General features: G+C 36.8%; 1 protein-coding gene across 1 annotated transcript in view; it reads left to right on the plus strand.

The window, feature by feature from the left end:
- Positions 1-249: 249 nt before the first annotated feature.
- The window catches only part of LOC117345022 (phosphoinositide 3-kinase regulatory subunit 4-like), a 38,955-nt gene continuing 13,233 nt past the window's right edge, over positions 250-25,971 (plus strand). Inside the window, exons 1-21 of the mRNA XM_033907948.1 lie at positions 250-281; positions 2,622-2,756; positions 3,444-3,568; positions 7,561-7,616; positions 7,983-8,132; positions 10,817-10,918; positions 11,379-11,572; positions 15,882-16,008; positions 16,199-16,371; positions 16,869-16,989; positions 17,446-17,541; positions 18,104-18,198; positions 19,071-19,110; positions 19,306-19,388; positions 21,128-21,209; positions 22,295-22,442; positions 22,904-22,950; positions 23,455-23,556; positions 24,248-24,382; positions 24,919-25,056; positions 25,707-25,874. Coding sequence (XP_033763839.1) covers positions 2,665-2,756; positions 3,444-3,568; positions 7,561-7,616; positions 7,983-8,132; positions 10,817-10,918; positions 11,379-11,572; positions 15,882-16,008; positions 16,199-16,371; positions 16,869-16,989; positions 17,446-17,541; positions 18,104-18,198; positions 19,071-19,110; positions 19,306-19,388; positions 21,128-21,209; positions 22,295-22,442; positions 22,904-22,950; positions 23,455-23,556; positions 24,248-24,382; positions 24,919-25,056; positions 25,707-25,874 — 2,274 coding nt within the window. The 5' untranslated portion in view covers positions 250-281; positions 2,622-2,664. The remainder of the gene's footprint in view (positions 282-2,621; positions 2,757-3,443; positions 3,569-7,560; positions 7,617-7,982; positions 8,133-10,816; positions 10,919-11,378; positions 11,573-15,881; positions 16,009-16,198; positions 16,372-16,868; positions 16,990-17,445; positions 17,542-18,103; positions 18,199-19,070; positions 19,111-19,305; positions 19,389-21,127; positions 21,210-22,294; positions 22,443-22,903; positions 22,951-23,454; positions 23,557-24,247; positions 24,383-24,918; positions 25,057-25,706; positions 25,875-25,971) is intronic.

Genomic DNA, 25,971 nt, shown 5'->3' on the forward strand with positions numbered 1-25,971 from the left:
GTGGTTTTGGGACGAAATGTCTTAAATTTGGGACGATTAAAATTAGGCGAAACGGTTTTCGGCAAACGTTAAATTTGGCACACAATTCGAGTTCACAGTGGCCTCAACACAACGACGATTAATATTAGACTGAATTACCTGCCATATCTTTTCAACCCTCCATTATGCTTCGCCAGTTATGAGATTTTAAACTCATGATCGCGCCAAATCACTCGGAAGGCTTCTAATATGAATTTAGTTCCGAATGAACATTACTTCCGGTTATTAACAGACGAAGTTCGGTGAGCAAAATTTCAATCAGTAGCTTCGTTTTAAGAGTGACGTTGCTCCATATACACACAATTCACAATATTTATCCAGTACTGTCACTTTCAAAGGTTTAGCCAGGTCTAAGAGGTGTGATAGGCATACATATGAATACAGATTGAGCTTGCATACAGAATTGTACTCCAGCTAGGCCACTGAACAGATTGGGCACAACCCCTCAAATGAAATAAAGTAATCCTGCTTTTGTCATTTGAGTCACTGCTTTCAGTTATAAATAAGTAACTCAAACGCAGGATACTTTTGAAAAGCAATGCATAAAATTCTTCTATAAATTTCTAACAAAAAATAGCGTCATATTTTTACATTAAGGCTTTGCTTTAAACTTCTCCAGTATGGCTGAGCCTGATGTCACTACCTCCCCTGGGAGTTTGTTCCATTCTCTAGTAGATTTTGGGAACAAGGAGTTCTAGTAGACTTCCTTGTGAGGCCTTCACTGTCTGAGCCTCTGCTAACTAGCTGTAGTACTACCGTATAATAATTTGAAGTTTCACATTGTGACTTTTAACATTTGTTATCAGTTACAATTTTGTTATTTGTCGAACCAGAAAGTCTATTGATAGTTGAATTGCAAAATACATGGAGCTTACAGATAGAATGAATCCCGTTACAAGACAGGTTTTAGTAATTTGGAGATTTGGTTCATATTTCTGGCAACTATCAATAAGAATTTGAGGTTCGACAAATAACAAAAATGTAAATTTAAATATCTCTTTTCTTTTCCTTAGGTAAGATTAGTGAGCTATCAGTGTATGTTCTTGATATTAGTTGAACTTGTAATGTCTGTCACAGATGCGATATCCCTGTATAATATTAAGTTGATTTGGCCTATAATTTAGAAAAAAGGTATTTCATATACATGTCTGTACAACCAGAGACTTGTATACATCTCTGGTACAACTGAACAGAAACTTTTGACTCTTAAAAAAAAAATGTAAATATATATATCCAATAAGTGTACATGTTATCTTCAACTAACTATATATAGCTGATGCATGATCTTGAAGCACATGGTGAGTCAGCTGGTGTCTGTGGAGGGTGTATGTTGTTTGTATTAGCTATCTCCTCCCCCTTGATGATGGTGCACCTCGAGCTCTCAGGGTGGAAATTAATTAATGCATCTGCTATCTCTGTTCCCATTCCTTCAGAGTAGTTAGGACTTTGTTGCAGTGTCTGGTCATTGTGCCGTGATTTATATGCTGCGGTAAAGGAGACCGTCATCTGCGAACAACCTAGTGTCTGATGATGATTCCAGGAGTTTGTTGATATAGGCGAGGAAAAGGACTGGGCCATGGACTGTCCCCTGTGGACTGTTGATATAGGCCAGGAAAAGGACTTGGCCATGGACTGTCCCCTGTGGACTGTTGATATAGGCCAGGAAAAGGACTGGGCCATGGACTGTCCCCTGTGGACATGAATTATTTTCCGCTTTAAAGCGAAATTCCGCTTTTTGTAAACTTTCGATGTTCACTTCTGCCCCTTGTAACTTCCCCAGACCCCCCTTTCAGCTTTTTTTCTTCCCTTTCCTATGCAATCATGTCTGTCCCTGGGGAACCTCTTATATATAAAGTTGTTCTGAAGTGTAGCCATCAAGGACTACAGACTCATGATCACTGGGCCCACTGAGATAGGAAATCGTTGATCTACTGCAGGATGGTGCCTCTTACCCCATAGTTGTCCAGTTTGTGTAGGAGTCTTTAATGTGGATAAGTCCAGGAGGGTCACAGCAGTTTGACATCTCTAGATCTGGTCTTGGTTATGTGCCAGAGCATCTAGTATAGGTAGTGCTTGAGGAGTTTGTTTTTCAGAGGAGTGCAGTATATTAAAGCTGTACTCGCAGAATCTGGCCCTTGTCAAAGGGATCAATGATCATGACAGTGCTGTATATGATCATGATGTGCTATATTATCTTACATGCTATGGATGTTGGTGAGACTGTTCTGTAGTTAACAGCGACGACGTGTTTCCTTTCTTAATATCAGTATAATTTTTGCTTCCTTCCAGTCTTCTGGGATGACTCTGTTACCAACCAGAGTTAAAATCCAGTATCCTCGATTATAAAGTACCATATACAGCACTAGTACTGTACTTGTTTGGATGACCACTTCGAGTGTGAGAGGCTTCATTCAGGCTTGTTAATTATGAAGGACCTGGATTGTGGATGTCTTCGAGGCTAAAGCTTTTGTGAAGGATGGCGATCGAGAATATCCCTTAAAAATAGTAGTAGGAAGTGTTTAGTTCAAGCCCCAGGGTATTACCTCTGCCTATAACACATGCTGTTTGTTTCCTCCTAACAGAAAATGTTGATGATGTCTGACATGGGATGCTGAAGTATCAATAATGGGAAACCAGTTGACAGGGATAGCACCGTCTCAGATCCAGCCGGTGGAGCAGTACCTCAATGATATAGCAGAGTATGATTTTGAAACAAGGTACAAATTTGCATCTGTCGCCTCATCATTTCAATTCTAGTTCAATTTTTTAGTAATAATTTGATGGTTTAAATGAACTCGCAACACAAGGAAACAATTAAGTATGTTGTCATGGTTACAGTAGACCTTTGAGAGTGAGTATGTAGGATATTAGATGATAACTCACACACTGTTGTCATGGTTACAGTAGACCTTTGAGAGTGAGTATGTAGGATATTAGATGATAACTCACACACTGTTGTCATGGTTACAGTAGACCTTTGAGAGTGAGTATGTAGGATATTAGATGATAACTCACACACTGTTGTCATGGTTACAGTAGACCTTTGAGAGTGAGTATGTAGGATATTAGATGAACACTCACACACTGTTGTCATGGTTACAGTAGACCTTTGAGAGTGAGTATGTAGGATATTAGATGATAACTCACACACTGTTGTCATGGTTACAGTAGACCTTTGAGGGTGAGTATGTAGGATATATATTAGATGTTATATTTGAATTTTATTGAATCAGGTTAATTATCACTCTTTAATTTATTATTAATCAAAGATTCTTATATGTGCATGCTTATTGGGATAAAGAGATTTTCTTTTGTCCAAATCCCTGGGCTACATAATTGAAGTTTGGAATGCAATAGCATATTTTGGTTAAATGTATTTAATGCCCTTTTTTTCCATCTTCCAGCCTTGGAAGCACGAGATTCTTCAAAGTAGCTAGAACTAAAACAAAGGAGGGATTGGCAGTGGTCAAAGTGTTTGTGATACATGATCCTTCATTACCACTCGCAGAACACAGAACTAGGTTAGAGGGTAGGTATATATTGATAACAGAACACAGAACTAGGTTAGAGGGTAGGTATATATTGGTAACAGAACACAGAACTAGGTTAGAGGGTAGGTATATATTGGTAACAGAACACAGAACACAGAACTAGGTTAGAGGGTAGGTATATATTGGTAACAGAACACAGAACTAGGTTAGAGGGTAGGTATATACAGTGGACCCTCGATAATCCGAACACCTTCGTTCCCAGCCCAAACCGTCCGGATTACGAGTTTTCCGGACTACCGAATTTCGTCTACCAGGTCAAAAAAAATTGTTGTGTAAGAGTTATCTCCCTTGACTCTATACAATACGGGACGTTTTAATGACGTTTCATAAACACGTCTAATTGTCAGTCTTTTTAAAAAATAAATATACTTATGTTCTTGATATGATTCTTGTTTTCTTTTATTTTGTAGAAACTAAAAAATAAACAATGTTTTTAAAAGAACATGTGAAGTGAAAGTTGTTTTATTTATAGCGGACATATGTGACCTACAAACAACACACATAGGTTACGTCCCAGAGGTTCACAAACGAGTAGAAATTACATACGTTAAATACCTGAAATGAAAGACCCACTATGTACAATGTACGTTTTTTTACGTAAATTATGAACCTGAAATGAAAGACCCGGTAAATGTACCATGTGTGTAATTAATAACATGCATCTTTCAATGAGTCGTCATTACACGTAACGGTGTTACAAGCCGATATCCTTGTTAACCCAATACAATTGTTAGTGATGTTAATTACCGATAATAAATTTATTACATGCATTTGTGATTGATTAAGTATCGTATCACATACTGTATGTTAGTGAATTAATTATTGCTAACTACGAAATAGCACTATGTAAAATAACTATAATAGATAATGTACGTCAAGTTGATAAAAGCAAGACCAGTCTACACTATAAAACCCTTTAATACTGAAGCATTTAGGTCGATCGTAAAGAAAAGCAATGTACCGTTATAAAAACAGAGCTACATTGTAACACAGGTAAACACCCGGGGCTATGACCTGGCAGCGGTCGCTATGACTACGCACAATGTCAAGCGATAGTCTGTACAGCTGTCGACACGGGTGACTTGCCCGACATTTTTCTCTCCTCGTGGTGAAAAAATCGTCCGGATTATCGGGGGAAATTTACTAATGAAAAGTACTTTCCGTTCCCAAAATGGGCTTCCGGAATCGGAAACCGAATTTCCGGACTGGTGAGTACAAATAACGTTACGGAAATCAGTTCCCGTGCTATTCCGTCCGGACTGCGAGTTTTCCGGACTATCGGCGTCCGGATTATCGCGGGTCCACTGTATTGGTAACAACACAGAACTAGGTTAGAGGGTAGGTATATATTGGTAACAACACAGAACTAGGTTAGAGGGTAGGTATATATTGGTAACAACACAGAACTAGGTTAGAGGGTAGGTATATATTGGTAACAGAACACAGAACTAGGTTAGAGGGTAGGTATATATTGATAACAGAACACAGAACTAGGTTAGAGGGTAGGTATATATTGGTGACAGAACACAGAACTAGGTTAGAGGGTAGGTATATATTGGTAACAACACAGAACTAGGTTAGAGGGTAGGTATATATTGGTAACAACACAGAACTAGGTTAGAGGGTAGGTGTATATTGGTGACAGAACACAGAACTAGGTTAGAGGGTAGGTATATATTGGTAACAACACAGAACTAGGTTAGAGGGTAGGTATATATTGGTAACAACACAGAACTAGGTTAGAGGGTAGGTGTATATTGGTAACAACACAGAACTAGGTTAGAGGGTAGGTATATATTGATAACAGAACACAGAACTAGGTTAGAGGGTAGGTATATATTGGTGACAGAACACAGAACTAGGTTAGAGGGTAGGTATATATTGGTAACAACACAGAACTAGGTTAGAGGGTAGGTATATATTGGTAACAACACAGAACTAGGTTAGAGGGTAGGTGTATATTGGTAACAACACAGAACTAGGTTAGAGGGTAGGTATATATTGGTAACAACACAGAACTAGGTTAGAGGGTAGGTATATATTGGTAACAACACAGAACTAGGTTAGAGGGTAGGTATATATTGGTAACAGAACACAGAACACAGAACTAGGTTAGAGGGTAGGTATATATTGATAACAGAACACAGAACTAGGTTAGAGGGTAGGTATATATTGATAACAGAACACAGAACTAGGTTAGAGGGTAGGTATATATTGGTGACAGAACACAGAACTAGGTTAGAGGGTAGGTATATATTGGTAACAACACAGAACTAGGTTAGAGGGTAGGTATATATTGGTAACAACACAGAACTAGGTTAGAGGGTAGGTATATATTGGTAACAACACAGAACTAGGTTAGAGGGTAGGTATATATTGATAACAGAACACAGAACTAGGTTAGAGGGTAGGTATATATTGATAACAGAACACAGAACTAGGTTAGAGGGTAGGTATATATTGATAACAGAACACAGAACTAGGTTAGAGGGTAGGTATATATTGGTAACAGAACACAGAACTAGGTTAGAGGGTAGGTATATATTGATAACAGAACACAGAACTAGGTTAGAGGGTAGGTATATATTGATAACAGAACACAGAACTAGGTTAGAGGGTAGGTATATATTGATAACAGAACACAGAACACAGAACTAGGTTAGAGGGTAGGTATATATTGGTAACAGAACACAGAACTAGGTTAGAGGGTAGGTATATATTGGTAACAACACAGAACACAGAACTAGGTTAGAGGGTAGGTATATATTGATAACAGAACACAGAACTAGGTTAGAGGGTAGGTATATATTGATAACAGAACACAGAACTAGGTTAGAGGGTAGGTATATATTGATAACAGAACACAGAACACAGAACTAGGTTAGAGGGTAGGTATATATTGGTAACAGAACACAGAACTAGGTTAGAGGGTAGGTATATATTGATAACAGAACACAGAACACAGAACTAGGTTAGAGGGTAGGTATATATTGATCACAGAACACAGAACTAGGTTAGAGGGTAGGTATATATTGATAACAGAACACAGAACTAGGTTAGAGGGTAGGTATATATTGATAACAGAACACAGAACTCGGTTAGAGGGTAGGTATATATTGGTAACAGAACACAGAACACAGAACTAGGTTAGAGGGTACGTATATATTGATAAGAAGGAAAGGTAGGCAGTGGTCAAATTGTTTTTTATAAACAATCTGTCTCTACCACTCATAGAACACAGAACTACATGTAAAGTTAATTAGAGAGTAGGTATATTGGTAAAAAAGGACTGGTGGTGTTTGTTACCCTTAATCATATTACATTGCCTGCAATTAATACTTACTATCTGTCGGTTTTGGTTCACATGTGAAAAGGGCAAGCAAAGCTTATGCTGTGGTGAGACATCTATTGTCTGGTGTTGTCTAGCATCAACTTTTCCCTTTAAGCAACTTTTCAATAACTGAGAGGCCCAGAGACTGGGTCTGTAGTATGCTGGGCCGCAGGGCCATCACGTTAGTACAAATGAATGACGTTGACCTACATTCAAGATTACAGGGGTCAAATAAGCTAAGATATTTAAACATTTCATCTCAATAATCAAAAAGCCCAGACACCTGATTTTGGGCATAAATTATATAACAGATAGTTCATTTTCTTGAAAATGACCCATCCATTTGGTAACCCAAAATATAGGTGACCTTGGTGAACTTCCAAGTTGCATTAGAGCAGTTGAGTGATACAGGTCCTTTTGGCCCCTCATTCAAAATGTTCCTCTTCAAATCAATTTGTTTTGGTGAAGTATTGTTATTTGATTTCTTGACTGCTATTCACGACCTTTGACCTATATATATTTATACAGCTATAAACCCTGTTCTGTGAATATGAATTATATTCAATTATAAATCACAACCCGTCAATCAGAAGGAATAATTAATGAATTTATTTCTACATTTACAATTTTTCATTTCAGATATTCGTCTTCGGCTCCATGGAACTTCAAACTGTTTGCCTTTCCAAAAAGATGTGGTCAGTTTTCTTCCATGATCTGTATTCGTATCTAAAAACTGTTTTAGATATTTTTATATTTTTAAAAGTTTTATATTTCATATGAGAAAAAAAAATCATAACATTGAATTCTTTTCATTTTTTAAAAGATCTATACGAAAAAAAAAAAAGGAATGTAAACAGGGAAAATAATATCTCAGTCTGCGCTTCAAAATTGCTGTGTTGGTGAAAGGAGTATTTTTCATCTTATTGTACTATTGTGAATTTGATATGTAAACATTGTGAATTTGATATATAAAAGTTCTGAATTTGATATATGAAAATGGATTTGATAGTTGACTTTATGAGTTTGATATGTATATTTCTATGGAATTATGTTTTCCACAGCAATCGGACAAAGCAGCCCTATTGTTCCGTCAGTATATCAAAGACAGTCTATACGATCGTATCAGCACACGGCCATTCCTTAACACCATGGAGAAAAAGTGGCTGGCCTTTCAGTTGTTATGTGCCTTAAACCAATGCCACAAACTAAAGGTAGGGTGTAGCAGCTTCTGACCAGTCACAGTGTGTGGTAGGTCAGTGACCAGTCACAGTGTGTGGTAGGTCAGTGACCAGTCACAGTGTGTGGTAGGTCATTGACCAGTCACAGTGTATGGTAGGTCATTGACCAGTCACAGTGTGTGGTAGGTCAGTGACCAGTCACAGTCTGTGGTAGATCTAGATCATTTGGATTCTGACCAGTCACAGTCTCTGGTAGATCTAGATCATTTGGATTCTGACCAGTCACAGTCTGAGGGTATGTCTGGTTCATATGAATTCTGACCAGTCACAGTCTGAAGTTGGTCTGGTTCATATGAATTCTGACCAGTCACAGTCTGAAGTTGGTCTGGTTCATTTGAATTCTGACCAGTCACAGTCTGTGGGTATGTCTGGTTCATTTGAATTCTGACCAGTCACAGTCTGTGAGTATGTCTGGTTCATTTGAATTCTGACCAGTCACAGTCTGTGGGTATGTCTGGTTCATTTGAATTCTGACCAGTCACAGTCTGTGGGTATGTCTGGTTCATTTGAATTCTGACCAGTCACAGTCTGTGGGTATGTCTGGTTCATTTGAATTCTGACCAGTCACAGTCTGTGGGTATGTCTGGTTCATTTGAATTCTGACCAGTCACAGTCTGTGGGTATGTCTGGTTCATTTGAATTCTGACCAGTCACAGTCTGTGGGTATGTCTGGTTCATTTGAATTCTGACCAGTCACAGTCTGTGGGTATGTCTGGTTCATTTGAATTCTGACCAGTCACAGTCTGTGGGTATGTCTGGTTCATTTGAATTCTGACCGGTCACAGTCTGTGGGTATGTCTGGTTCATTTGAATTCTGACCAGTCACAGTCTGTGGGTATGTCTGGTTCATTTGAATTCTGACCAGTCACCGTCTGAAGTAGGTCTAGATCATTTGAATTCTGACCAGTCACAGTCTGTGGGTATGTCTGGTTCATTTGAATTCTGACCAGTCACAGTCTGTGGGTATGTCTGGTTCATTTGAATTCTGACCGGTCACAGTCTGTGGGTATGTCTGGTTCATATGAATTCTGACCAGTCACAGTCTGTGGGTATGTCTGGTTCATATGAATTCTGACCAGTCACAGTCTGAAGTTGGTCTGGTTCATATGAATTCTGACCAGTCATAGTCTGAAGTTGGTCTGGTTCATATGGATTCTGACCAGTCACAGTCTGAAGTTGGTCTGGTTCATATGAATTCTGACCAGTCACAGTCTGTGGTAGATCTAGATCATTTGGATTCTGACCAGTCACAGTCTGTGGTAGGTCTAGATCGTTTGAATTCTGACCAGTCACAGTCTGTGGTAGGTCTAGATCATTTAAATTCTGACCAGTCACAGTCTGAAGTTGGTCTGGTTCATATGGATTCTGACCAGTCACAGTCTGTGGGTATGTCTGGTTCATTTGAATTCTGACCAGTCACAGTCTGTGGTAGGTCTAGATCGTTTGAATTCTGACCAGTCACAGTCTGTGGTAGGTCTAGATCATTTAAATTCTGACCAGTCACAGTCTGAAGTTGGTCTGGTTCATATGGATTCTGACCAGTCACAGTCTGTGAGTATGTCTGGTTCATTTGAATTCTGACCAGTCATAGTCTGTGGGTATGTCTGGTTCATTTGAATTCTGACCAGTCACAGTCTGTGGTAGATCTAGATCATATGAATTCTGACCGGTCACAGTCTGTGGTAGGTCTAGATCATATGAATTCTGACCAGTCACAGTCTGAAGTTGGTCTGGTTCATTTGAATTCTGACCAGTCACAGTCTGTGGGTATGTCTGGTTCATATGAATTCTGACCAGTCACAGTCTGAAGTTGGTCTGGTTCATTTGAATTCTGACCAGTCACAGTCTGTGGGTATGTCTGGTTCATTTGAATTCTGACCAGTCACAGTCTGAAGTTGGTCTGGTTCATTTGAATTCTGACCAGTCACAGTCTGTGGGTATGTCTGGTTCATTTGAATTCTGACCAGTCACAGTCTGAAGTTGGTCTAGATCATATGAATTCTGACCAGTCACAGTCTGAAGTTGGTCTGGTTCATTTGAATTCTGACCAGTCACAGTCTGTGGGTATGTCTGGTTCAATTGAATTCTGACCGGTCACAGTCTGTGGTAGGTCTAGATCATATGAATTCTGACCAGTCACAGTCTGAAGTTGGTCTGGTTCATTTGAATTCTGACCAGTCACAGTCTGTGGGTATGTCTGGTTCATATGAATTCTGACCAGTCACAGTCTGAAGTTGGTCTGGTTCATTTGAATTCTGACCAGTCACAGTCTGTGGGTATGTCTGGTTCATTTGGATTCTGACCAGTCACAGTCTGTGGGTATGTCTGGTTCATATGAATTCTGACCAGTCACAGTCTGTGGGTATGTCTGGTTCATTTGAATTCTGACCAGTCACAGTCTGTGGGTATGTCTGGTTCATATGAATTCTGACCAGTCACAGTCTGTGGGTATGTCTGGTTCATATGAATTCTGACCAGTCACAGTCTGATGTTGGTCTGGTTCATATGGATTCTGACCAGTAAAACATGGTAAATACACTGGTGCAATAAGAAAAAAATCTCATTTAAAAAGCAGTTGCATAATTATGCTGTTTTGGAAGACGAGTAACAATGATGGTTCTGAGCATGAGTTATTCACTCTATGTATTGTGTTTTAGGTGTGTCATGGAGACATCAAGGCAGAGAATGTGATGGTGACGGGATGGAACTGGTTATTACTCACCGACTTTGCCAGCTTTAAACCTACATACTTACCAGAGGTGGGTCGGGAGATACACGGCTAACGAGAGAAACAAGAACTGTTTGGAGTTGTCATTTAAAAAAGAAAAAAAGTTCATTAATACCAGAAATTCCATTAATAATCATCTCTTCTGGCATTACTTTTTTATACTTAATATCATCTTATAAAACAACTTTAACTTGCCTTCCCATTTCTTTGGCTGATTCTTTTCATTAAAACAACTTCCTCTCAATAACCAAGAAGCTTAAAACAATGCTGAAATGAAGTGCTTTCAGGTTTGTAAGTAACCCTGATTCGATTTAAACGTAATTTTGAATTTGGTAATTTTTTACAAATTGATAAACTTGACCAATTGTAATGGTCCTATGGATTAAATGTATTGATACTCTTAAAGATAACTTTTTCTCCTTAGCTTAACATAAACAAAACTACATAACAAAATGCAGTAAGTGAGTGTTAATTTAATTTTTGTATTGTAGGACAATCCATCTGACTTCTCATACTTCTTTGACACATCACGAAGACGGACATGTTACATTGCTCCAGAAAGGTTTGTGGAGGGTGGCCTGAAGAACCTCGAGAGTGGAGGACAGACTGGTAACCTTGACCTTGCCTCTACCAGTGAGGTGAAGGCCGGGGAGCTGGCCCCACCCATGGACATATTCTCAGCAGGGTAGATATAATTAAAGTTTCAGAAGTGAAGACAAGTGATAATTTTTGAAAAATCACACATGGCAAATTAAAAATGGCCATCTCTTTTGATATCTCAATAAAAAAAGAATATTTCATTGTGACATGTGGGAATAAACAAACAAGACGAATTCTAGTGGAGACATATCCACTTAGCAAAGTTTAGTTTTTTAATTAGATAGCAGTTGACATTATGTTTTCCAATCAAAATATGCAAGTTCATTGGAAATTGTCAGAATAGGTTTGTTTATATCTGGGTCTGTCTGTTTATATCTGGGTCTGTCTGTTTATATCTGCGTCTGTCTGTTTATATCTGGGTCTGTCTGTTTATATCTGGGTCTGTCTGTTTATATCTGGGTCTGTCTGTTTATATCTGCGTCTGTCTGTTTATATCTGGGTCTGTCTGTTTATATCTGGGTCTGTCTGTTTATATCTGCGTCTGTCTGTTTATATCTGGGTCTGTCTGTTTATATCTGCGTCTGTCTGTTTATATCTGCGTCTGTCTGTTTATATCTGGGTCTGTCTGTTTATATCTGGGTCTGTCTGTTTATATCTGGGTCTGTCTGTTTATATCTGGGTCTGTCTGTTTATATCTGCGTCTGTCTGTTTATATCTGCGTCTGTCTGTTTATATCTGGGTCTGTCTGTTTATATCTGCGTCTGTCTGTTTATATCTGGGTCTGTCTGTTTATATCTGCGTCTGTCTGTTTATATCTGGGTCTGTCTGTTTATATCTGCGTCTGTCTGTTTATATCTGCGTCTGTCTGTTTATATCTGGGTCTGTCTGTTTATATCTGCGTCTGTCTGTTTATATCTGGGTCTGTCTGTTTATATCTGCGTCTGTCTGTTTATATCTGGGTCTGTCTGTTTATATCTGGGTCTGTCTGTTTATATCTGCGTCTGTCTGTTTATATCTGGGTCTGTCTGTTTATATCTGGGTCTGTCTGTTTATATCTGCGTCTGTCTGTTTATATCTGGGTCTGTCTGTTTATATCTGGGTCTGTCTGTTTATATCTGGGTCTGTCTGTTTATATCTGGGTCTGTCTGTTTATATCTGGGTCTGTCTGTTTATATCTGCGTCTGTCTGTTTATATCTGCGTCTGTCTGTTTATATCTGCGTCTGTCTGTTTATATCTGGGTCTGTCTGTTTATATCTGCGTCTGTCTGTTATATCTGGGTCTGTCTGTTTATATCTGGGTCTGTCTGTTTATATCTGCGTCTGTCTGTTTATATCTGGTCTGTCTGTTTATATCTGGGTCTGTCTGTTTATATCTGGGTCTGTCTGTTTATATCTGCGTCTGTCTGTTTATATCTGGGTCTGTCTGTTTATATCTGGGTCTGTCTGTTTATATCTGGGTCTGTCTGTTTATATCTGCGTCTGTCTGTTTATATCTGGGTCTGTCTGTTTATATCTGGGTCTGTCTGTTTATATCTGGGTCTGTCTGTTTATATCTGCGTCTGTCTGTTTATATCTGGGTCTGTCTGTTTATATCTGGGTCTGTCTGTTTATATCTGGGTCTGTCTGTTTATATCTGCGTCTGTCTGTTTATATCTGCGTCTGTCTGTTTATATCTGGGTCTGTCTGTTTATATCTGGGTCTGTCTGTTTATATCTGGGTCTGTCTGTTTATATCTGCGTCTGTCTGTTTATATCTGGGTCTGTCTGTTTATATCTGGGTCTGTCTGTTTATATCTGGGTCTGTCTGTTTATATCTGCGTCTGTCTGTTTATATCTGGGTCTGTCTGTTTATATCTGGGTCTGTCTGTTTATATCTGGGTCTGTCTGTTATATCTGGGTCTGTCTGTTTATATCTGGGTCTGTCTGTTTATATCTGGGTCTGTCTGTTTATATCTGCGTCTGTCTGTTTATATCTGGGTCTGTCTGTTTATATCTGCGTCTGTCTGTTTATATCTGGGTCTGTCTGTTTATATCTGCGTCTGTCTGTTTATATCTGGGTCTGTCTGTTTATATCTGCGTCTGTCTGTTTATATCTGGTCTGTCTGTTTATATCTGCGTCTGTCTGTTTATATCTGCGTCTGTCTGTTTATATCTGGGTCTGTCTGTTTATATCTGCGTCTGTCTGTTTATATCTGGGTCTGTCTGTTTATATCTGCGTCTGTCTGTTTATATCTGGTCTGTCTGTTTATATCTGGTCTGTCTGTTTATATCTGCGTCTGTCTGTTTATATCTGGGTCTGTCTGTTTATATCTGGGTCTGTCTGTTTATATCTGGGTCTGTCTGTTTATATCTGCGTCTGTCTGTTTATATCTGCGTCTGTCTGTTTATATCTGGGTCTGTCTGTTTATATCTGGGTCTGTCTGTTTATATCTGGGTCTGTCTGTTTATATCTGGGTCTGTCTGTTTATATCTGGGTCTGTCTGTTTATATCTGGGTCTGTCTGTTTATATCTGCGTCTGTCTGTTTATATCTGGGTCTGTCTGTTTATATCTGGGTCTGTCTGTTTATATCTGGGTCTGTCTGTTTATATCTGCGTCTGTCTGTTTATATCTGCGTCTGTCTGTTTATATCTGGGTCTGTCTGTTTATATCTGGGTCTGTCTGTTTATATCTGGGTCTGTCTGTTTATATCTGCGTCTGTCTGTTTATATCTGCGTCTGTCTGTTTATATCTGGGTCTGTCTGTTTATATCTGCGTCTGTCTGTTTATATCTGCGTCTGTCTGTTTATATCCGGGTCTGTCTGTTTATATCTGGGTCTGTCTGTTTATATCTGGGTCTGTCTGTTTATATCTGCGTCTGTCTGTTTATATCTGGGTCTGTCTGTTTATATCTGGGTCTGTCTGTTTATATCTGGGTCTGTCTGTTTATATCTGGGTCTGTCTGTTTATATCTGCGTCTGTCTGTTTATATCTGCGTCTGTCTGTTTATATCTGGGTCTGTCTGTTTATATCTGGGTCTGTCTGTTTATATCTGGGTCTGTCTGTTTATATCTGGGTCTGTCTGTTTATATCTGGGTCTGTCTGTTTATATCTGGGTCTGTCTGTTTATATCTGGGTCTGTCTGTTTATATCTGGGTCTGTCTGTTTATATCTGGGTCTGTCTGTTTATATCTGCGTCTGTCTGTTTATATCTGGGTCTGTCTGTTTATATCTGGGTCTGTCTGTTTATATCTGCGTCTGTCTGTTTATATCTGGGTCTGTCTGTTTATATCTGGGTCTGTCTGTTTATATCTGCGTCTGTCTGTTTATATCTGGGTCTGTCTGTTTATATCTGGGTCTGTCTGTTTATATCTGGGTCTGTCTGTTTATATCTGGGTCTGTCTGTTTATATCTGGGTCTGTCTGTTTATATCTGGGTCTGTCTGTTTATATCTGGGTCTGTCTGTTTATATCTGGGTCTGTCTGTTTATATCTGGGTCTGTCTGTTTATATCTGGGTCTGTCTGTTTATATCTGGGTCTGTCTGTTTATATCTGCGTCTGTCTGTTTATATCTGGGTCTGTCTGTTTATATCTGGGTCTGTCTGTTTATATCTGCGTCTGTCTGTTTATATCTGGGTCTGTCTGTTTATATCTGGGTCTGTCTGTTTATATCTGCGTCTGTCTGTTTATATCTGGGTCTGTCTGTTTATATCTGGGTCTGTCTGTTTATATCTGCGTCTGTCTGTTTATATCTGGGTCTGTCTGTTTATATCTGGGTCTGTCTGTTTATATCTGCGTCTGTCTGTTTATATCTGGGTCTGTCTGTTTATATCTGCGTCTGTCTGTTTATATCTGGGTCTGTCTGTTTATATCTGGGTCTGTCTGTTTATATCTGGGTCTGTCTGTTTATATCTGCGTCTGTCTGTTTATATCTGGGTCTGTCTGTTTATATCTGGGTCTGTCTGTTTATATCTGGGTCTGTCTGTTTATATCTGGGTCTGTCTGTTTATATCTGCGTCTGTCTGTTTTTTATCTGGGTCTGTCTGTTATATCTGGGTCTGTCTGTTTATATCTGGGTCTGTCTGTTTTATATCTGGGTCTGTCTGTTTATATCTGGGTCTGTCTGTTTATATCTGCGTCTGTCTGTTTATATCTGGGTCTGTCTGTTTATATCTGGGTCTGTCTGTTTATATCTGCGTCTGTCTGTTTATATCTGGGTCTGTCTGTTTATATCTGCGTCTGTCTGTTTATATCTGGGTCTGTCTGTTTATATCTGCGTTTGTCTGTTTATATCTGCGTCTGTCTGTTTATATCTGCGTCTGTCTGTTTATATCTGCGTCTTAACCATTACTGTTCATATAGACATGATTTCTCTTTATTAGAAATATTTAACTGACCATATGATTTGGTATTGTAGGTGTGTGATTACGGAGCTGTTCACTGAAGGTACGGCCCCGTTCGACCTCTCACAGCTGTTATCGTATAGACATGGCGAGTACAGCCCGTGGAAAGTTCTGGAGAAAATAGAAGACACAAGCATTCGGGTAAACTCAACTTTTCATTGTCATCTCTCTATATAGCTAACATTATAATTCATGTATTGAGTTCTTTTAAATATTATCTTAATTTTAACTACAGACCCATTGGGCCTCTTGTGTTGCCTTTTAAAGACAGAAACCAGAAATACATGACAAAGATTACTTGGTTTTAATTCATGTATTGTCTGTTTCTCAGGACCTGGTACGACACATGATAAAAAAGAACCCAGCACACCGGATGTCTGCTGAGGAATACCTTATACAACAGAGAGGGAAAGCTTTCCCGGAATATTTTTATACATTCCTTAAACTTTACGTACAGAGATTCGCTACAACACCTATACTTCCTCCAGATGACCGGATCAACAGGTTTGTTTTTGAAAATTAAGTGCACAAAAATCAATACATTTGCATTAAGTACACCTTCACTGTATTTCAAGATACTTTCTGTTAATTAGCCACAATGGTAAAATAAAAACTAGATTATTTGCAGACAATGGCTCAATACAAATCTATTTAAAATTCTCCTTAAATATCTGTGTGATAAACAGTTATGAAGGAAATATTTTTAGTAGATAAGGACTTCTGTATTAAAGGTATATAATTGATATTTCATACCCGTTACCCAATAGCACTGTTAGATTGCTGGCTTTAAGTCCCAATTTATTTATTGAAGTTATATTAAAAGATAAAGAATTAGACATTTTTGATCATTTTTAAGATTTCCTTATTTAAGAATTAATAAAAAAAACTACAAAAAATGTTTTTTATTAGCTTTTGCTCATATTCTTTATTAGAATTTTTTTTGTCATGTCAGAGTTGTGAAGGTCCTTGGTTTATGATGGTATTAATTGTGTTTTGCCTAGATTGAAGCGAGACTACGATCAAATTGTGAAGAACCTATGTCTGGACGAAAAGAATCTTGACCAAAATACAGGACTAGTGTTGATTATATGTCTGTTGGGGTCCAGTGCTAGAAAACTACACGTATGTATATGTCTGCCCGGGTCCTTGTCTAGAAAACTTCACGGATGTATATATTTGTTGGGCTAAGTGTTTGGAAACTTTATTCTTGTACACTGCTTCATGTTGCCAGTCTATACAGCTACCATAACATACCCTGGTACCAACTCGAGAACAAAATTTGACTGGTATTTCCATCATGAGTTTGCAGCCCTGCCTATTAACTGACTGACTGGCTGTAATATTCTCTATAAAGTAATTACCATTTTGGTTGGTGTGGCCAAGTCAAGTCCTGTCTGAAGCATACGGCCATTGTCATTAACTCTGACAGGATGGTGGGCACTTTTGATGAAATCATAGAGTATGAAATGAATTTCATTGAAATAATTTCACAAAACAAATCAAGATATAATAGAAAACACCACAGTATGTACTTATAAAAGCATCATCAGTAAATATATGTTTGATGGATTGTTTCAGTTTTGCAGTACAAAGTTGATTGCGTTAGAACTCTTGCTGAAGTTTTCCAAGTTTCTCACACCAGATGTCACTCTGGACAGAATCATTCCATATATGGTCAGTAATTAATTTTGTTCTTTCCATAAAATCACCACAATTATCTATATAAGTATAGCAGATAAATGTTTACTCAGAGGATCTCAAATTAGTCCTGATTTTAAATTTAACTTTCAAAACAAGCTTAAGTAAGATATGTCATGAAATAAGAACAATATTTGATACTCTTTTTGACAGCTACTTCATGAAATGGAGAAAAATAGACTTGAAATTTAAGTATTATAGATTTCATACAGTATACACACATTGTACATACATGTATAATATCTATTTAGAATGACCAAAATATCCCTTAGGGCTATTCCATTAAAATCTCTACCTGACCCAAGGACTCCACAATAAATCACTTCTGTCCATATTTGGACCTCTGTGTAATTTATTAAATAAATTCTATGGGTGGTACCCCTTAACAAAACCTGGAGTCTTGTGGTGAGATAGATGTTTTACTGGAATGGCCCTTAACATAAAGCTCCTGATAATCATACAAATGATCAATCAATCGGGGTGATACATAGCCTCATCGAAAGCAGTTACATGAATATTTGTTCATTGTTGTCCACAGTTGTTTTTCACAAATGACCGATCAGCGCGAGTGAGAGCGGAGACGATCAGAGCTATAACACAGTGTTTGGTTGGTATAAAGTCTGTCCCTCGGAGGTAAGTTTAACGACACATACTGTTAATGTACAGATTTTAGTGGTAAACGTATTGTAGCCTTCTGCAAAATTCTAATTGCTGAACATTGCAGATTCTGTATCTTGTTTTCTACGGAAAGTTCTATGTGTGCAACAAATTCATCGTTGCATGAATAAAGAAAATCTGCTTAACTTCATTTATACACTAAAATTTGAGTGTGACTAAGTATATACATCATACATTTACAGTATACCATGTAGCCACGAAAGTTGGTCAAGTTGACATGTTTCCTGATTTTGATAAAAAGATGTAATGAAATTTAAAATCTGAAGTTTAAATTACACAGGCTATCCTATAATACTTACTAACTCCGGTCAGTTTTATAAACAGAGAGAGATTCTGCAGGTCAGTAAAAATCTGTTCATATGGCTCAAGCACAACTTACATTGAAATAATTGTGACTGCAGCAAATTGTTTCATCCTTAATTACAAAATGTGTCTTAATACCAACAAACGATATGTTTATACTGTTGAAAGTGCTGTTCCATTAGAATATATATCCAACGGGAGGACGCCAGAAACAACGAAATTCCAGGCATGGTGGGTGCTGGAGAGAGGGCAGCTATTAATATACATTTAGTACTGCTTGAATTACATCACTTCTATGGGAGGTCCCTGCTTAACAAACTTGGAGTCCTATTGTTGGATAGATATTTACTGGAATAGCCCTTAGCTCACCTGGCAGAAGGGCAAGTGAGCTGATGTCGTACTGCTAGAGACTGCATAACCTTGTGTTAGGTTCTGTAGACTTTAACTTCAGGATGTATGTAATTGCTTGCTATTACGATATGTGTACTAGTATTGTAGTCATTTTCTTTTCTTTCCTGTTTTAGTGATGCTAATGTTTTCCCGGAGTATATTTTCCCTAATTTGGTAAGTCTCCATTTAGCCATATGCATTATAAATCTACTGGCATTATTTTTACTGAAAAAGTGATATTTTCTAACATCTACAATAAATTAACTGTTTTCTATGAGATTGGCAGAATCATATACTTTTCTAAAAATTCAGTTGTTTATTGAAAAAAGGAAAACAAGTTATAAACAATGAATTTATCTTCTTTTATAGACACATCTGACACAAGATCCTGCTACTATGGTAAGAGCTACGTATGCCGAGAACATCGCTCAGCTGGCGGAGACGGCTCTAGGGTAAGTATAAGTCCGTAGTAGAACTGATTTAGCAAAATTGGCTTTATGATTTGGTCAGCCTAGTAGATGTAAGTTTTGTTTTGGTAGGTAATTCTATTTCTGAATTTTGATTATTATAAATTCACTTAAGCTCAGTTTCCAGGGTGATGATATTAGATGCCTGTTGTTCTGTCATCCATTTGTCAAAAAAATCCTTTACTTAATTTGATTGGAAAGAACTTTACCTGCAGTTGGTGAAGATGTGAAACTGTACAATAATAGTTAAATGGTATTGTATAAAGGTACATTTCAATATATATACCCTTAACATGGTTCATATATACCTGTTTATAGATCATTTGTCATGTTCATCTTATCTGATAATATATTTTGTGAGAAAACTAGACCAATTACTAGTAAATTCCATTTTATGCCCCCACCATGAAATGGAGGCATATAGTGTTACACTTGTCTGTCCCATCCTGTCCTGTCCCATTCTGTTACATTGCGTCCCGTCCCATTCCATCCCGTCCCTATGCAATCTAACTAGCTAATCACGGGAACTGCTGAGTTTTCAGGGTGTCAAGTGGCAGCAGGGACATTTATGTCTTACAGATATTTTCCATTTTTTTGCAAATCAATTTAAGTAGTGTTTAGCTAACTACAAATTGTATGTGAGGATCTTACAAAATCTAACAAAATTAATGTAATGTGACAACAAAATTAATGTAATGGTGTCAACAAAATTAATGAAATGTGACAACAGAATTAATGAAATGTGACAACAAAATTAATGTAATGGTGACAACAAAATTAATGTAATGGTGACAACAAGATTAATGAAATGGTGACAACAAAATTAATGAAATGGTGACAACAAAATTAATGTAATGGTGACAACAAAATTAATGTAATGTGAAAACAAAATTAATGAAATGGTGACAACAAAATTAATGTAATGTGACAACAAAATTAATGTAATGTGACAACAAAATTAATGTAATGTGACAACAAAATTAATGAAATGGTGACAGCAAAATTAATGTAATGGTGACAACAAAATTAATGTAATGTGACAACAAAATTAATGAAATGGTGACAACAAAATTAATGTAATGGTGACAACAAAATTAATGTAATGTGACAACAAAATTAATGAAATGGTGACAACAAAATTAATGTAATGGTGACAACAAAATTAATGAAATGGTGACAACAAAATTAATGTAATGGTGACAACAAAATTAATGTAATGGTGACAACAAAATTAATGTAATGTGACAACAAAATTAATTCAATGCATATGGTGACAACAAAATTAATTTAATGGTGACAACAAAATTAATGAAATGTGACAACAAAATTAATGAAATGGTGACAACAAAATTAATAAAATGGTGACAACAAAATTAATGAAATAAGACAACAAAATTAATGTAAAATGACAACAAAATTAATGAAATGTGACAACAAAATTAATGTAATGGTGACAACAAAATTAATGTAATGTGACAACAAAATTAATGAAATGGTGACAGCAAAATTAATGTAATGGTGACAACAAAATTAATGTAAATGGTGACAACAAAATTAATGTAATGGTGACAACAAAATTAATGTAATGTGACAACAAAATTAATGTAATGGTGACAACAAAATTAATGTAATGGTGACAGCAAAATTAATGTAATGGTGACAACAAAATTAATGTAATGGTGACAACAAAATTAATGTAATGATATTTTTTTTCATCGTAATAGTGTACTGGAAATGATGCAACTACAAGAACTGGAGGAGAGTGTTGAGAACGAGAACGTAGATTCTGAGGGCGCCCTCTTTCAGGTAATAACCTTCTGAAGTGAACACTTCTTAGCTGGCCTCTAGAAGAGTAACAAATAATTTCTGTGAAAAAGTCTGGGTTTTTTTATAACATTTTTATGTCAAATCTAATGTTTTTGGTGGAAGTGATGATATGCATCAGTACACTCCTTCATAAGTGTACTAGAGTACTAATATTTGGTTTGAGGGTTTCAGTTGGAGTTAACAGTTATTTCCCGCAGTCAAATATATTTGATAATAATGATGATTTCAATGGTTTTTACAAGGAAAAACCTTATTTAAACTATGTCTATTTCACTTTTAAATATTGCAATATTGCTTTGTTAAAATATCATCTATACATGTCTTCTAATATAGATTCCAATTCATGAACTCACCCCCAAATTCTAGTGTGGGGTATATTGATATACAATGTGAGGCGAGCTTTGTACATAAGGTGAACTCACCCCCCAATTCTAGTGTGGGGTATATTGATATACAATGTGAGACGAGCTTTGTACCATTGACGGTACTCTTGTTAAAGACCTGCGGTTGTTAAAGGCATGCTTTTCCAAACTGAATAAAGTTTAAAGGTCCCTGAAGCTCATTTTAAACACCATTTTGCAGTTACAGAGAACAGGTAAAGAAGACTTAAGCTAGACAAACTATCGTGTTTGAACAGATGTTGTACATGTATATCACAACCAATATTGGATTTTATTTTTCATATTTTGGAGACTACCATCTGTAGATTAAATTTTTATTAGGCAGCAATATCTGTGATTGTCGCACAACAAATCAATGTCCTTGTCCAGGACATTCTAAAGTGGTTGAACAGAGAGTGCAACGTTTTTAGAAGCAGTCAAAGGAAGCTATCTTGATAAACTATAGCGGAGTAGTTCTAAAAAAAGTGTAAATTCTAAGGTTGTGAAGTGTAGACAGAAGAACGTGTCAATTTGATTCAGTCATCCGCTTCACTGGATATTTGTCTGATGAAGTCAGCACAATGATCCATCCTACTCTGGTTGTGATACACAAATAACTATTCACATAGTATCTACGTACCAACCTGAAGAAAATGTTTGAGAACTATTGTATTACTTTTGTAGGCCAGCTATGACATGGAGCTGCTGTCACTGCAGGAAACTATACAACAGAAGGTCGTGACATTACTTAGCGACTCGGACAACGTAGTGAAGCAAGCTCTCCTGGAGAATGGGATCACTAGACTCTGTGTGTTCTTCGGCAGGCAGAAAGGTGATTACAACAAAATCAGGCTAGATACAACTCACTAGCCATATTTCTATACAGAAAAGTAAGGTGTTATTAGGGGTACCCTAGGGGTAGCTTTCAAACACTAGTTCTAATTTAGAGGGATTTTCTGATATTGTGTGTTCGATATGCAAAAATGGCTTCGTGTAAGATCAACACATACATTATCAGCTAAATCTGAAAATTATCCAATTCTTAGATGTTGAGAAACTGTGTGGAGATATAACTGTTTTTTTTCACTTTTAGATATAGCATACTCAATAATTATAGGAAATCTGCTTTAAATGAAAAGGTTTTTATAGCCATGATGGATATTTTTCATTTCTTTGTCATCATTCATTCATGATTTTATTTATTAGATACAGAAGTTATCCAATAGCAATAATGTAATATAAATCAATGTATATTGTAATACACTGCTAATTATATTCTATTATCCCTTTCAGCAAATGATGTTCTGTTATCACACATGATTACGTTCCTCAATGACAAGGTAGGTACATGGTGCATGGTGGGGTTCGGGTTTGTGGATTCTTAGATCACCTGAGATATTTTGTGTAATTGCTAATATAAGTTTTAATTCATCTAGTTTATGTGAAATTATCACACTATACCTACTTCTTGGACCTTTTTTTCATGCATACAAACCAGTTTAAAAAAGTAGCATTTCAGACATAAATCTTAACAGGCTACACATATAATGTTGCTAAAGGTCTGGAAAGTGTTTGTCAAGGGTTACCTGCGAGTAAAATAAAATCATTACATTGTGTCCTTATTTCATAAATGAACAACTCTAGTCAAACCAGTCAAACCATTTAGAGAAAAAAATAATTATCAAAAACAAAGATGTATTTGTCCACTATCAATTTTTTCTTCTAAATACTACATTATACTGCATTGAGTAACCTGGAAAGGTGTCACTGATATTACACTGGAGTTGTATCAACAACACACGACTTGATAACATATACATACTGGTGCTTGTTAACTTTTCTAGACTGACTGGCATCTGCGTGGTTCATTCTTCGGTAACATAGTGGGTGTGGCAGCTTATGTCGGCTGGCAAAGCTCCTCGATTCTTAAGCCTTTACTGGAACAGGTACAGTAATATCCAGGAATCTAATGTCTAATTTTACCTTTCTTGTTATTCTCGAGTGAATCTGGTAAATTTTTGTATAGCCTTTAATAAGTACATCTATACAAATATGTATATATTAAGAGTATATTACAATAGGCAATATTTTGATATTTTTGTGATCTAATGTATTTTGTGATAAGATGTTATCTTTTGGAATACTGTAAATGTGCTTATTTTGGTGTACTCAAAAATTTTAGAGGATGATGAAATTTAAACAGATCAGTGCAATGATGAAGTGGTATTAATAGTTACCTAGAAAACAACATAAGGAAAGAGTAATTGCAGCAATCATAATTCAGCTGAAGATTTTCAATGAGAAATTCGCTAAAATAAGATTTAATACTGTTGTAATAGTACTTTTATAGCATAGACTTCTCTTCCGTATTGTGATGTAGATGTTGTCAACATGTTCACTGTGAGGTCATATAGTATGTTCAGCACATAGTAATACTAAAGGATATCCTAGAAGAACATTACAGGTATTTAGAACAATTCTACCAGGTATTTTATAGTTTCTCATAGAAAATGTTGATCAAATGTTACTTTCTGTGAAATTATATGCTTCTGGAATGTCATCACATTCTATATTGGCTTCACAGTAAGTGAAAATTCCGATAATAGTTTACTTATAATACTTATTGATGTAATCAAGGGCCTAAGTGACCCAGAGGAGTATGTGGTACATAAGAGTCTGGGTGCTCTGAAGTCTTTAACAGAACTGGGACTGATTCAGAAGACAATGCTCCAGGAGTTTCTACATGAGATAGTGCCTTTCCTGGCCCACCCTGTGAGTACCAAGATCTTACAGTTAAATTGGCTGAAGTTGCATTGAGTAGCCCTTTTTAGAATGGTGCTGTCTTTAAGCTTATCACGTGCAACACCATTAGAATATGATACCAAAATTATATATAATTAAGGTACTGATTCCTCTGCTTAGTTTGGTGTAAAAAAATATTTTACATTTTAAAGTGAAAAAAAAGAGAAAATGGACAAATTTTTGGTTGAATATCATAATAAATATCTCGCATGACATAATATGTCTATATTCTATCATACATCAGATAAATATTAATATTTTATATTGTACTCGATTTGAAACCATTTGATATCCTCTATCTATATATATGACAAGGGCATAATTTTTGTACATTGATAAATCTACCATATTGTTTTTTTTGTCACAAACACAGGCCTAGCTGCTATGGAGTATATTTGATTTAATCCTGACAGTTTACTTATATATAGAATTCCTTCCTTAAATTATGAAAATAAGTCTGTTTTAAGAATAACTTCTAAGAACCCATGCCTTCTTGTATGTTATAGGGGATCTGGATCCGCCAGGGAGCTGTAGGGTTTATCTCAGCTCTATCAAAGACGTTTAACATTGCAGACAACCACTGTAAACTACTGCCCAGTCTCCAGCCGTTCATTAACCAACCTATACTACAGGTGGATAAAGAGGTCAGTTTGGTCTAACAGGACTGGGTGTTGGAATCAAGATCCATACATATCTGTCACTTATACAATCTGTCATTCCTGTTGATGTAGACAGAGTTATTTAGGACCTAAGTTATTTACAACTGAGTGTTGGAATCACGATCTACATATCTGTCACTTATACAATCTGTCATTCCTGTTGATAAAGACAGAGTTATTTAGGACTGAGTGTTGGAATCATGATCCATACATATCTGTCACTTATACAATCTGTCATTCCTGTTGTTTTAGACAGAATTATTTCAGAGTATGACTTGGGAAGTTTAGCATGAAGCTTTGTCAAGTACTGAACTCAAAAATAACTTTTTCTTAAGGATTAAAGGTTTTTCCCCATTTGTCACATAAGAGTGATTGATCTTTTTATCCATACTTTTTCGCAGTTAATAAAAGGTTTTATTCTGCTGTGTACATGTTTTTGTGGCTTTAAATATAGTTATTTCTTATGGGGAGACAGATTTCATTTAAACTGTTGCTTATTATCCGTCTTGAATGAAATTCAAATGACTCTTTGGTTTGTTTCCTCTATGTCATTATGTAAATTAACATTTGTCGATATCACTGCTTTCCCAACTCAATATATATCATGTAGCTTGATGTTTTGTGTCATATTTCAGATATACCTGTTGAATGCTCTGTCGGACCCAGTACCTAGACCAGTGTTTGACTATGTGCTGAGATCTAACACGCTTGACCGGCTATTTGACATGCTCCAGAAGAGACAGTACATGAGGAGACATGGACACAAGCTGTCCTACCCTGAACTGGACGAGACCATGTCACTGGTCAGTCCACTTTACCATTGTCTTTTATGTTTTTATAATAACACACACACATATATATATGCGATGTGGCGCAGAGGTATAAATATAAGCTTATGTA

This window comes from Pecten maximus, chromosome 16, assembly GCF_902652985.1.
Source record: "Pecten maximus chromosome 16, xPecMax1.1, whole genome shotgun sequence".
Lineage (NCBI taxonomy): Eukaryota > Metazoa > Mollusca > Bivalvia > Pectinida > Pectinidae > Pecten > Pecten maximus.